The sequence below is a fragment of the Acromyrmex echinatior genome, chromosome 15 (genome assembly GCF_024713525.1).
Source record: "Acromyrmex echinatior isolate Ae372 chromosome 15, ASM2471352v2, whole genome shotgun sequence".
NCBI classification, from domain to species: Eukaryota; Metazoa; Arthropoda; class Insecta; order Hymenoptera; family Formicidae; genus Acromyrmex; species Acromyrmex echinatior.
Window position 1 is genome coordinate 4,039,710 of NC_141866.1, and position 15,718 is coordinate 4,055,427.

A 15,718-nucleotide genomic window follows, 5' to 3' on the forward strand; every position below is an offset into this window, starting at 1 on the left:
GCAAAGAGTAAAGTGGTCGTACTATCACTGAAGTAAATTTCAAAGGTAACGAATTACTTATAGAGAATGTACTTTCGGCAATTATTTTGTACCATTATTGAAAAAAAGAAGTCTAAGAAAAATAAAAGTCTAATAAAAATTTCATGTTACACGATAATACATTACAGATTTCCCAGATATGAATGATGTATTGTGCATAACACAAAGCCATCGTTTTCCGAATACAAATGTATTTTTTTGTACGTCTTACTTATGGACTTGTGCGGGACGCGTAAAGTGTATAAAAGAACGAGACTTGGGGCTGTTAGAAGGTCATCTTATACATTTACAACGAAAAATTCTCTGTGCTCGGGGCCATTTAGGAGTGCGTACGCATGCTGAAAGTAAAAATCGTGGACGAGTAGTATGACGCATAGGAGGAAATGGAATTTTCACACCTGCACCCCATTTCTCGAGGGGAGTGGATGGACAGAGGGGACGTTAAGAGCGTCGTCTCGATTCTCGCCCCTTCGCTTAAGAAAAAAAAAAGGTTTAGTCACGTTCGCTCGAACATCGATCGGTCGTCGGTTACGAGAACTCGACTCCACTTCGTCGTGTTCCTCGTCCTGTCGTACCTTTCGTTAAAAATTCCCTCTCGACTGGGATTAAATTCATGTACGCTGCGAGACTACCGACTGCGTTCACCGGTGAAAGCTGCGATTTCCCATCTTTTCATCTTTCAGCGTTTCGCAACGCTCTAAGATGCCGTTCAAAAATCATTGGTGGCTTTTAGCTTAAATCATTCTGCTTAGCGATGTGTCGCGTGATTCGTATTTCCGTCGCGGAAAGATGGAAAAATATACGGACTCTTGGAGAAGATTTAAAATACGATGAAAGAAAGGAGTAGCAGTTTCTGCACAAACGTAGCGAGTCACGGATGATTTGTCTGCTTTTCGTTGCTCTTATATACGCATTATTCCTTTTGCTTGCACTGTCAAAAAATTTTCCCGTTTTAAAATGAAATCGCGGTCTACTACGTGTCGCGGCATTTGACGCGGATCTTTTTACTTTCCTTGCTTTTGTCGTGAGGGTTACTCTACGCTTCACCACATAGTGGGCTACTTTTGCAATTGGGGTTTGACTTTAGAAAGTCGACCATGGGTCGACTTGCACGACTTCCTGCCCGACAGCTTTTTCAATGAAGGCAAAGAGGCAGTACGCGAAATAATTTTCTCAAAGGTTAAGTGCATATCAATAAATAGATAGCTTTTATGTTCAATCCATTAGCTTAAATAACTAATACTAATCATCCAGGAATTAACTCGATTTTTAAAAAATAAAGAATTCATAATACAATATATTTATAGTAATATTCGATGACTATACATATGAAAATGAAACGAATGCAAAGATTATAAATTTTAATTAAAATTTCTTAAATTAAAATTCTTTAATTTAAAGCGCAGAGAGAATCTTAAAAATAATAAAATATACTATCATATTTCTTGTATGCAAATGGCAATAACACAAAAAGAGCTTTTATATATATTTAAAGCGAAAGACAGAGAGAAGCAATGGAGGTAGAACGATGCACGACGTTGCACTCAGTGTATTTGCTCAGTGTATTTACAGATAACAAATAATCGTTCAACAAGAACATCGATATCTGCGAAAATGACAGTTCGATTTTATTTCAGAAAATTATAATGGCAAAGTCACTTGTCGATATCAAATGGAAATGGCGCGGAACGAATTGATTGTCAATATGATCGGAAAAAATTATATTAATATTATCTACAGCATAATATCTATATAGTTTAATACATATTATTTTTTCAGAATTGATAAATCATGTGTCAATCGTCAAAGAATATAAAAGTTAATTTTAAATGTATATCTAATCTTAGAAAAAATATTAGGAATTAATTACACATATAAATATAACAATTATATATAACTGTTATATGTATATACATATATAATTTTTCTAGCATTTTTTTCTAAGATTAAATGTATTTAATATTAATTAATAACTTTTACTGCCGATATTGAATGTCTTCCATTAATTGTGTTCATTTAGTAATACAAGTCGATACAAATGTTCTATTGTGTTGACTTGTGCCATTAAATTGAAGGCATTCAATTTTTTTCTTTGATACATGATTTATCAATTCTGAGAAAATAACATATATTTTCTTTCTTTCTTTCTATATGGGTGTATGTGTGTGTGTGTGTGTGTGTGTGTGTGTGTGTGTGTTTTATATATATATATATATATATATATATATATATAAATAATATATTCTATACATATAAGTTTTATCTCTAAACAATCTTAATATCTGGCATTATGAATCAAAGTGGTGTAAACTGTGTTATGAGAATATTAAAATATTTCATGTCATATACGATATCATATTTGCAATGTGTTTTTGAATACGAAATTAAATTTCAAAAATTTTGCAAGTGGTATAACGTACACAAATATTTTCATGCAGCTCTTGTTTGATTTTAATCTGTGTAGAGTGGAGAAAAAGATTAAAATATATATTTGTAGGCTCTGGAAAGCTTCATGGTGCGCCAGAAATTCGATATGTGGCGTGTTTTTACTGTGCGCAGTTTTAAATCCGTTATATGTAATGCAGACGTTATTATAACATACCGTTAAAAGTATCCAATTTCACACGATGGAACGGTTTTAGTTCAACTGCATTTCATAGAATTACATTCAATTCTGTGTCATAATTATATTTAACATGGCAATCACACTGTGCTATTCGGACATAAAATTAATGTTGGTTTCTTTCGAAATTCTCGTGTCGATTATTATAAAATGAATACTACATAAAATACGCGAGAAGTTTGATCAAATTAAAATTAACTCGTTACATATCTATAGAATTTTAATACGCGATCGTCTCTCTATCGTTACACATAGCAGAAGATATCTAATTTTGATCATATATCTCATATATTTCTCATATATCATGTAATTGATAATATCGAAATGTACATATATACAAACATAAATGTACTTACAAATACAAATATATATGCAAAGCTGTTCGAACTAAATGTAAGAATGAGAAGGGATAATAAAAATAAAGAAGATATTTTTTTAATCATCGTGATTAACTGGTTAATTTCAATTTGATTTGCAATTAATGACAAATGTAACATCGAAATGTATAATATATCTTCTATGTCATTATTTAATTTTACTGATATTTAGCACGCAATCTAGCCCAATATATTCATTTTGCAATCCTACCTGGCTTACTTCGTGGGAAGTAACTCGAGATGTACGTTTTCCAAAATTGGTAGCATTCAGTTGCATTGGCTGCAACAGTTTTGCTCATGTTCGAACTATAACGGAGGTATTCGATTCTATGATTTTGTCACATATATATATATATATAAAATGACGTTTTAAATATTAATGAAATTACTCGAGTTCCTTTGTCACGTTTTTTCACGCATAGTCGATTTCATATAATTATAAAATGTTGTCTCAATGGGACATCAGTCTATTCAACAAAATTGCATTTTAACCGACGAGATAATAATTTAATATTATTCATATAAAAATAATTTTATCTCATAGCGCGCTTAGTAATATAAGTAAAGTAAAAAACAATTGATAAAAAGAGAAACATAAATTTTCTTAATAATTTATTAAATATTAATACACAGCGACATACAATTTTATATAATTTATTTATTATTTTTAAAATTACTTAACACTTTCCAGAAAAACCGTTCCAATTCAAATTTTAAAATGAATTTTGCCTTTCATCTCTTTCTCTTCTTCGCTTTTATACCGTTCTGCTTTTAGATCATAATTCTATCTCTTTCTAACCTCAGCTGTTCTTTCCGACTTCTCTTTAACTCTTAAATTATACGAGTATCCTACAGTCCTTATACACGTCATGGAGTATCTTTTTGGTCTTTTTGTGTGCATGTATGTCACTAACGCGAGCAGAGTTTCAAGAAAGAAATACTGTCATGATGTACTTGTTGGCATAAAAATGACTGAAATATCTTTCAGGTTTATATCTCTTTTAACATTTTGAAGCTACGTAAGTTGAATAAAAACAATTACAAAATAAAATTGGAAGATGTATTAATCATCGTAAAATCATATTCTTGAAAAAATGTTTGCGTGTGTACTAGAATCTCTTTTCAGATATTTTAAAACTCAAAAATTCTTTAAAAAACACAATTAGACACCAATAATCTGACTGAACTAGGAAAACAATGAAAAATATTGGATCACGGAGGGTTAATAATAAGAATAATAAAATGTCGAGAAGACTGCTATGTGAATAATTTATGTTTTGTCTCTACTGAAAAAAGATATAGTTGCATTAATTAGAAATCTGGCAGTTTTAACCTGTAAATCTATTCGAAATTGTACGAATCAAAATTCTTGTTAAGAATTACCAGATAAGCATGATTAATACTTTTTTTGTTAACTATATCATAATTTTTTATTAATTGATTCTTGATAGTAAGCTCTAATTATTCGATTACGTGATTAGCTAACGTACACATAACTTCATACAAGTTTTACTGTTTCTGATAATATTTCAGATGCCATTTTGGCACATGTAATTAAAATTAGAATAAAAATTGTACAATCAAGATACATTTCCCATTATTTATTTTAATTTTCAAACAATTAGAGGATGGTAATGGATCCCATAATGTTGTGCCTTTTATTTTATCTCGTGTGATTTTGAATTATGAGATATTGACCTCCATCACGTTCATCTCACAATCGGTGTTGCGTACTGCTCTCTTGGAGAATCTTTTATTGAATATAACTAGAGAAATTTGATATATCTTACTGAAAAATACTAATCAAATCCGTATAATTAAGTTTATCAAACATTCTAGTCATGAAATATCGAGTTCTATCATGATAACTAGAATATTGTTTGGTTTTATCAAAATGTATTCGACCATATACATTTTGTTGATATAATCAAATCATTTTTCTCAGTGTACATATATTTGCAAATAATATAAATTTATAAATTTAATAAATTTTCAGTGAAAATAAATGGTTTTTAGCAATTCGATACTGCATGGCAAATTGAGTTGCTTTTAGCAGATTGGAGTTGATGTTGCGTAGATCAACGCTTGATCTAAAATTAATGGAGCATAGTACTCATGTTCATGCATTTGAAAAAAAATCTATTCTAGTCATATACGAATTTCATTAAGTTATTTCCATTATGGAGAAAAAACTGATTTCATCTTTTCATTTAGATATATTGGTTGGAACTTTGCTAAAAGCAGCTATTGTCGATGTTGTAACTTTGTTTCGTATTCACGTATATACAACGTATGCGCAACTATACGCAATATATTCGACTTCATTGTTGAGTACGCCGGGCCTGTAGAAACTTTGCGAAGATCTCCACGCGATCCGGCGGATCGACAGTGGGTCTTTGTTCGCCTTTGTTAGGTATCATATCAACATCCGCATCTCAGGCAGCAGAGATTCCTTTATAGCAGTTTGCATTACATATACACTCGATGAACGGAATTCACAGCTTTCATTTTCTATGAACGCCATTCGCAGTAAGAGCAGTTTCGTTTATTCGCGGATGTACTATTTACTGCTTGGTCATTGAGCAACAAACTCAGAAGCAGACAATAGCCAAACACATTTCGCCGATGTACGCGATGAATCGGAGAATAGGCGCAAACTGGCCTTTAAATTGTTTTCTTTAAAGTTGGTGCTGTCTGCAGACAAAGGACCGTATTTGATTCTAAGTAACAAACTTTTCATATCTACATATATTTATACTTTTTTTTTACAATAAAACATTTTAAAGATTCGTTTATTAAGTAACTTCAACTATTTTGTCGCTTACAATCCGTATGTATTCTGAGTTGTATAAATTTCTTGCAAGTGTAATACGATTTATTGCAACATTTTTAGCACACAATCAATACTTGTATGATATTTCGTCGGGCAAAGAAGGAATAAGTTTTTCCAAGAGATAAAAGAGATTGGCGTATGGCATACGGATTGAGTTAATTCAATTGAGTAATCGTGAATAGAGGGTGAGGCGGAAAACATTTCGTTGTGTGGGAACACACGGTGCATACCTGCCTCGTTGTTTTCAGAGAATAAAACAGTCGTATGATATTTATTCGTGATATATCGTTTTAATTGAAATTTACATGAAGCAAAAAACTATGTTGTGTCCACGCAATTTTCGAATTGACGGGATTTTATGTTACTGCTAAAATTTACGTGTCTATCATAAAATTGTTTGTCTCATGCTTTCCTCTTTATTTCATCTTTCGTGTATTTTGCATACGTTATATATTATTTCACAATAAAAGCGTATTTTGTTATATTTAGATAGTGCTGTATTATATTTCGTATAATGTCTGAATTCGTCTTTTATTAACGTTATAATGTCAGTGTTACATATCAATATCGTTCGTTCATAAGATGTTCAGAAAAAGCACAAAAAGTGAATAAATGACAACAATTTATATGCACTGAAAAAAAATATCTTAATTTCAAAGAAATATTTCTTTGCTCGTATTTAAAGAAATTATAAATATTTTCATTGATCCAAAGAAATAATTTTTTTGAATACGAGCAAAGAAATTATTTCTTTAAAATTAAGATTTTTTTTCCAGTGTACCGAATAAGTACAAGATCTAAAATGTAAAATTCACTCACTGCTGCGATTATTAATTATTAATATTACTTTACATATTGATAACATTATTTTCCAAAATATCCAAAGTATTATTATAATTGCAGCAGCGAATAAACTATATATTTTGTATTCGTCACTGATATCTCTTTTTAGTTTTTATATGTTCACAAAAGCATCTCGTATATTATATAATTTTTCAAAGTTGTCTTATATATGTGATATGTTTTATACATGTTTCAATGTCTGATGGAAAAGGGATTCTTTTATATTGTGAAAGTCGATTGGTTGCGCGAATAAGATTTAGCAGCACGAAGAAACGCGATATTCGATCCGTTGATCATTCCTGTGACAATTCCGCAGCTTTTTAAAGTTCGGGAAATATAGCCGAGTGGATAGCGCACGGAATGAGAACTTCCGTGTCTTCCGTTTATTTCTGCGGCATCGAAAGTCTGCTCACGTTCTCATCCGTTAAGCTACTTCCCCGACGAGCAAACATCCAATAATTCCGTTCGTGCTTTTTTTCGTACGACGAAGCGTCACGGTTAAGATAGATTCGATTGCTCTCTAACAATGTCGGGAACTTTAGCTGATATTTCTAAGGGATGCGTACGAAATATAAAAATGCAATACGAACAATAACTCAATAGCCGTAGTTAAATCGATAATGCAGTCAATGTAATTTTTGTTTATATTAATATTTCTCTCTTTATACAATATAATACATCGTACATTTACAAATAAAATAAAATATATAATGTATAATGCCCCGTACGCACCTCTTTTTCTCTATATTACACAGAAGTAGCAGGTGCAAACGGCACTAGCCGCCGTTGTTACTTTCAAATTAAGAAAATTAATGTGAATGCGAGTCTGGTATTTCACAAAATTCCCTCCCCCCCTCTCCCCCTTATTCTATAGTCTCCGATATAGTATAATAAAACCCGCGGGTGCAGTTGGCCTGCACCGAGCTAGCTAGGGTCATTACGGATTATTATTGGGTCGGCGATGTTTAATATAATTTATTATCGAGGGTATATGTTTATACTAAATACATATACTAATATTAAATATATTACCATACAACCTTCTCTCTTGCTTTTCCCTTTTGTGAATTTCTCATTTCCATTAAATATCGAAGAGGAATATGATGCAGGCCGGTTCCGTTCCTCCGATTTTTCATCATACATTCGGATATACAGGAAATCGGAAAAACCAAATGTTTACGTTGAAATATTTAGGCGGACGCATTACATTTCTCTTTTAATAGAAACAAGCGCGTCAAATGTTTCGTCATTCGTAGAGATTGAGCAAATAGCATTATTTAGAATCTCTTCAAACAGCGAATATTCGAATGCATAGTATGTGAAAGCACGTTTGCCTGGAAATTTTGGCATGTCGTTATTTAACCACATCGAAATAAATTGGAAATAACACCGGCCGTATGATGCGACTTTGCGTGTCACTTACTTAGCGGAGATTAGTTAAATTTAGCGCGTTTTACCGGTGACTATCGCGCGCATTTCTAACAACCCGATTGTATATTATAGCAATATATTTAACGGCGCGACCTTCCGTGCTCCCGCTTTCTGGCGACGGGTGGAAATGAAATTTTCCAGCGTTACAACGAATTGGTTATTGCCACGAGCGATATTTCCTACGGTACACGCGCGGGAATTTACAGCCGCTATAAACGATCGATTATCTTTCGGTACAATGTAGCAGCAGTATCCGTTCGTACAATTGTATGAGTTCGGCAGTAAATAAATATGGTCCAGGTAGATAATCTTCTAGAAAAAGGATTTCAGAGAGAGAGAGTGAGTGAGAGAGAGAGAGAGAGAGAGAGAGAGAGAGAGAGAGTATGAAAAATTTTGAAAAATGTCAATATCAGCCGTTACACTTTTAAATCTGTTTGAGACATGTTGAGTAGTATTTTTATTTTTGTCTACTCGATAGTCGTCACTTCTATACTGTTATTCAATATCGAATAATGTAATATTTCAGACAGTTATATTCCCTGTTGCATATCAGTATGACTAATTTAATTATCTAGATATTTTTATCGAGTTTGGTATGACTCTGTAACTTTATTTATCGTTGCAATATTACATTATAGAATATATATTTTAAGAGTAGAGCTGCATTATATAAATATCTCGGGAAATATACACAAATGTAACAGAATTTGATTTAAATTGATTAATATTTTTTACCGATGTCAGCGAATAATTTGATAAGTAACAATATATTAGTTACTTTCTTATGGTAAACAAAAATAGAATAATGTATAAAAATTTAAAAAAAAGAAATGGGAAATGTACATATATAGGTAAATATATAAATGAGTGTAAATGTAGCAATGTATGTAATTTAAATTGATTAATATTTTTTACTCGTGTCAGCAAATAGTAAAAATTTAGTAAAAATTATAAATATATACTAGCTATTTTTTTTATTGTACTGAACAGCAACGCAATAACATATGAAAATTTAAAAAAGGAAAAAGGAAATGTCAAACAATTATATTTGCCAGACTGTATATCCGGAAAATAAGAGTAATTTAATAATAAATTGTCAATACTATTGTTACGCATTTTAAACGCTCATATGATCAAAATAGCATTCGAATACCATGTCAAGAATCAACAAATTTGACGCAGTTTTTCCCATTTGTATGAATGCCATTTTCAACATGAATAACAATTCCCATTTATAACGAGAAATTTTCGTTGGTAACGATAACGAGACACGGATAATAGGAGAATAACTAGTATCGTGGAAACGTAACAATTTAGGTAGCCAATCCATCTTCGCGCATGAATACATTTTATCGTGTTTACTAATGATTATTAGCCATTGATATAAATGTTTGATAATTGATTATTTAATCGTTTATACTAAAGGGTGTTTTTTTAAGCCCGATAGATTTTTTTAAGCCCGATAGAACTTAAAATTGTAAAAACTAACACAAAAATTAAATTATAATCAAAAAATTTTTTTTAGTCAAAAGATCAATGCATGGCATTAACATTTGAAAATGATTTCGGGCATATGGCCTCCGCGGCTGTTTAATTTAATTTTTTGTTTTATTTTTTACAATTTCAAGTTCTATCGGCTTAAAAAAACACCCTTTACATCATCTTGGAGAAAAATTCGAAATTCATTGATCAAAGTAACTTCTTCATATTTTTGTTACAAAATATTGAATTATGTATTTAGGATATTCTACAAAAAACTAATCAACTGTATCGGCCGTAATTATTGCTCGTAAAAATTGTAACAGAACGGCAGTTAATAATTTGCATTATCTATTGCGTCGAATTCTGATCAAAAATGGATAAATCGTGCGAAATATCCGTTTTCAATAAATAGTCGCCTCGATACACATACGAATTATTAATTGCGGGAGTTAACAAATCGCTTGAATTGACAATCGCGAATTATAATAATATGTAGAGAACGATTACATTTCGAAGAGAAGTAGGAGAGAAGTGGGTGATAACTGTTTTGAGCAAATGTAAAAATATAGTTATCAATAAATATAGATGGAAATGAAATTAGAATAAAATTGAAGCTTTATATAAGAATTTAATTAATATAATCATTATAACAATTAATATTCTTTTATAAAAGAACATTATTTTTGAAATTAAGTTTTTAAGTAAATTATTTATTAAAATATTTTGTATTCCTCTTTTTATTCATGCATAATGGAACGAATGAAATATGTATGATCTTTGAGTTCCTTTCTTGCACCAGCTTGTACGATATTTAACTTTAGAGAAATTCATATGAACGCAGATTTCAGATTCTATTTGAAAATATTTGGTAGAAGAAAAATCAAATATTATATTTAAATATTTCAATAATTTTTTCCTACTCTGCATACAACAATTAATTTTTTCACACATTTGATATATATTTTGTTTCATTGTCCATGGAATATGAACACAGTAAAGAATATCAATTTAAATAAAAACTTTAAATTTTAAGAATGTTTAAGATTAAATTTTTTTTTATAATTGTACCCTTTTCTACTTATATTTTACTTTTTGTTATTTAGGATAACTTATTTCCAGTATATACGCCGCACTTATAAAAAATTTAATTTATTAAGTATTATTTACTATGTTTATAGTAAATGAACTATATCAGTAAAAACCTTGTACTGTCTACTACTATGAAAAAAATATTAAAAATCTGAAATATTTATTTTTCATATTAAAAAATAAACTTTTTGATATCTTTGCATTTTTGCCGTATATTACATAGGGGAGATATATGGCTATTCATAGGGAGATGGGGGGGGGGGGGTTATATATGGTTTATGAAAAATTTACAGATAATGCATATAAATAGGATATATAATGACAACTTATAAAATATGTTTATAAAGCTTCATTAAGGAATAAGAATGGTAAATATGTATATGAAATAATAAATAATAATTACTATCTTCCTACATATATTACAAGTGTTATGACATGAAATATATATTTCATATAATGCGTTTATTGCATTTAGTGTATTAAATTCAATCTGCGCACTTTGCTTTTGGCATAAATCGCTCGCTAAAAGTGCTATATATCCCAAATAAGTAGGATATACAAGATAACAAACTAGACAAAGAATACGAAAGCAAAGCACTTGCATTTTTGCTACACAACATGCTTTACTATTCCACTACACATTACAAAATAACAATTAAGTCTTTTACACGTCCTACAGTAATCATTTTATGTAGATTACAATTTATGATGGCGTTACTTATTACAGTGACAAATCGATTCAACTCACAATAAATTTATTAATATTAACAGTAAGAAGCTAAAGTCATAACACAATACTAATATAACATAAAGGCATGTAACAGAGTATTTGCGGGAAAATTACCTCCATTCTTTTTATTTTTTTTCTGACTTCTGCAGCGTAAATTCCAGCGTGGCGTATTTGCCGGGGTTACCCTATCTAAGTACTGAATAAAAAAATTTGAGAATATAATTAATTAAAAATCACTAAGATTGATATTTATTTTTCTAATAAAATGTTATTTAAAATAATTCAGATAATCCAATTAAACGGAATGGACGATTAATTTGCAAATAACAAATAATATATAAATAACAAATTACATACCTCGAGGCTGCTTCACCATCGCCTGATGCCTCCCAGATCTCCTCTTCCTCCTCTCAGTTTCCTGTTGCGCGCACACGCACACACATACACACACACACACACACACACACGCGCACGCACGCACACAAAACACTCGTGAAAATAAGATAATTACGATCACGCGGCACTTTATGCAACACTCCTGATGTTAATCGTACTTGTGATTCTAATAAGGAATATATTAATACAGAAAATAAATTATTATGGAATAAACAATTGATAGAGACTGCAGTATTTCGTTAATTTAATTGTTCGTTTCGACGATTTGTTACTCCTCGATTGTTACTCGGCATTCTTGCTCCCGAAGTAACGGATGAATTACATTTAATAATTTAAAGTCAGAGAAAGTTCTAAGTGCGACGTGGGATGAATGAATCATACGAGATAGTAACCAGCTACTTTTCATAAGTAACCGTTCTGACGCACTTAAGAATTGTTTATAGTTATAAAATTAATTAAATGTGCGAGATGACGAGCGCTAGTTATTTGGAAGGTGCGATGATATTTCCGAAAGTTATTAACCGCGGCACTGACGCAGCCGACCTGCTCGAGTGTCGCTACGCAAATGATAGCGTGGCGACCTTGTATATACAACGGCTCGAGATTGATATGAAAACAAAGTTGCCAGGACGCGACAGTTAATGTACCAAAATACTAAATTTTATACGATTTATTCACGCAGAATTTTCTATTAATGTAAAAGTAAATGTAGAAAATATTGCAACCGACACTATTAATAGAATTAATTAAGATAATCACGATAATTTGACTAAAAATGTACATCAAAACTCAATATGTATTGCACTTGCTTTTCGAGAGCCCGGGAAAAATACATTATTATTTGTAAGTATTATTAATAAATGGATAGTATAACTTTTTTACATCATACTTGAATCTCGCAATCCAGTGAATCGTACATTATTTCGTGCTTATTGTACAATTTGAAAAAGCTAAGTTACATTTGAATCAGCAAAATGTTTAATGTTCAATGAGATATTAGATTACTTCGATTAGATTCGAACTCCCGTCAATTTATTTAATAAATAAGTCAGGCCGCTTCGACAGTTATTATCTCGACAACGTTTATGCAATTAATAATTATTGCTAATCATAGATATAACTACATTAAATGGAATTGAATGGATTATTGAATATTAGAGAATAAATAGTTACTTTTTAAAAGTTAGTTTCTGTTACTCGTTATTAAATCAAGTAAGTATTATAGTTATTATCGTTAGTTACTGATTCTCAAAAGTAATTTTTTACCTTTACCATTACTTAAAAGTAATAAACTTCATTACTTTTTTAATGTTGAAATAAGATCAGTTAAAAAATTGTTTGTTTAAATATTAATAAAAGTAATAAACAATAATATTAATGTAACGAAGAAGTGAAATGATTTTTCAAGCTAAAGCTTTATATATACATAACAATATTAATAATATTTCGTTACAGAGTAAATTTATATATATATATATATAAATTTACTATCTATCTATATATATATATATATATATATATATATATATATATATATATACATACACTCACATCTAGTTTTTTACTGTGAATAATTTGTTTCCGTAAATAGGTCTTGCTTTGATATATTTACGAATAATTAATTGTAACAATAAAATCAAACTGTAATATTGTAAATAATTATAAGTTTCGAGAGAAAAATTAATAATATTCGAGAGAAGAATAAATAATAACGTACAATAGAATTTTGTGACGAATAGTATCGAGATACCGTATTTAAATATGTATTTGAATATTCTAGAATATGCGATAATTTGCATCTAATTTCCTTGATTATGTTTAATTGGGTTCGAGGATGTACAATTACGTAAAGCTATATTCTCTGTCGTAGAAGGAGGAAATCTATAGCTGTGTATTGATTATGCTGGACTCGGCTGGAGCAGAGCAATCCTTCATTCCCTCGTCGCTACCTTGGGGCCGAGTTTCCGGGTTGTTATCGTACATTGTCAGGAGAATGTAGTATCCCACTGTTCATAATCCCACAGGACGAGAGATTCGAGAAGCTACGGATGAAATACTTCATTCGACGGATCAATATTGATTGCGCTCTTCTGCTTTTTTTTCCGAGCAGCTAATCATAGCGCACCATCGTAAAAATATCACTGTATAATAGACAGCTAGTTGAATCCGACAGAAAAACACAGAATATGCTCTTTTTAACTGAAAATAGAAATTGAATAAATTTATAGTCGATTTGCTGCAATAAATCGATATATATATACATATATATATATATATATCTTGATACGTGCCGCTTTAAAAATTGACTTACCAATTAGTATTGGCATTTTCATCATATCTGCTCTTTTTTTAATGTATGCTTGTACTTTTTAAATCTACATAATTTTTTAATTATGGAAATCAAGAACTGGTTGACTATTCTTTGACCGTTACTTCCGTATCTATTAAGTAAAAAAAGACATTTCTATTTTATACATTATACTCAATTAGTTTTTTTGTAAAAAAAAAAGGTAATTATATCATAGCAAGGGAAAAAATAGATATTACGAGAGTATCTTACTGAAGTGAGATAATAGAAGAAATTGAATTTGGAACAAGGGAATCCGAATTCCCATAAGAATACTCTATTCCTTTGACGCGCTTGTTAGACTTGTTTGACATAATTATCATACTCTCTATTAACCATATCACATCGTTCGAGATCCCCTGTGAATATCCCAGACGTAGAAGTTTAAGAAAGTTTTGACATTTTTAAATAACTTCCTTTGCTTTCGACAATGTCAAGACGTCTTTTCAATTCTACTTTGTATAAGTAAAATCTAACCCAAGCAAACGGATAAAGAAATTTACTTTAACAAAAAAGTATGGATAAGTGCTGTAAATACGAATACATTCGTACCAAATTCATACCGGTGAATATTTCATTTCTTTCTTCGATGTAGAAACATATTACTTTCGTACGTAAATGTTTATTTATAATAGTTCATTTTTTCTAACTTTGTCTGGATTTATTTTAAAGTGTAATGTATTAATATAGCAATCGTAATATTTAATAAATATAAATAATAAAATTAATAACAATTCGAGAAATTTTAATGCTTCTTATGCTTCATACATTTGAATTATTAACGCTTCTTCGCCTTGCGGATCAAAGTGATCGAATTGTTTGGGGGGGAAAACGAGCATTCTGTCGTACATAATCTGATTGGACAAGAAAATTTCGAAGGTACGAGCGAAGCATTTCGCATCGGATTAACACCAGCGTGATCCAACAACATGAGCTTTCTCACATCTCACCCTTTGAGCTTTCAATGGTTGTAGATTGTGCAAAGCACACGCGATACAGGTATTGGAGTTGCCTCGCTCGCTCCAGTTCTTATCAGATGCCCAGCCACATCGTGCAAATCCATCGTGATACTATCTCGATAAGAGCTATTCGTAGAAATAACTACATGAACGGAGTCCAATTATACACGCACTGTGTCGTGGGTCTCTTTGTCGGTGGTATCGCTTGGTGCGTGTCGCCGCAAGGAATCGCCATGTCGATGGTTTCGAAACGCAATTCGTTTTCATTAACCGCTCGGCAAAAAGTTTACGATGTCAGGCAGCACGAGAGAAAGTAATGATTTATCGTATATCCTCATCGATACAGCGACCGAGGTAGTCTGAAAGAAACACGATATTGTGCCATTGACGTTGATCCAATAGAGTTCGTTGAATCAGTTTGATTGATTTAAAGTTGTTTGAAGCGAATACGGACATTTTTCATGAAATTTCGACAATACGCGTAGCATGAGCAATTTACGTCCGAAATAAAGTGATTTGTCGAAAGAAAGTGTTATTTTAATTCTGAGGAAAAAACCGCAAATGACGAG

The 15,718-nt window shown here is 31.0% G+C and overlaps 1 protein-coding gene across 4 annotated transcripts in view; it reads right to left on the minus strand.

Moving 5' to 3' along the window:
- Ddr (discoidin domain-containing receptor 2) overlaps positions 1-15,718 on the minus strand; it is a 312,832-nt gene that overhangs the window by 68,184 nt on the left and 228,930 nt on the right. For 2 of the 4 annotated variants that reach the window (XM_087413781.1, XM_087413782.1), the window contains one exon: positions 14,329-15,508. The exons of 1 other annotated variant lie outside the window; for it this stretch is intronic. In XM_087413781.1, coding sequence (XP_087269907.1) covers positions 15,471-15,508 — 38 coding nt within the window. In that variant the 3' untranslated portion in view covers positions 14,329-15,470. Of the gene's footprint in view, positions 1-14,161; positions 14,285-14,328; positions 15,509-15,718 lie in introns of those variants that run through there. One more of the 4 variants, XM_087413783.1, reaches the window with a different exon arrangement.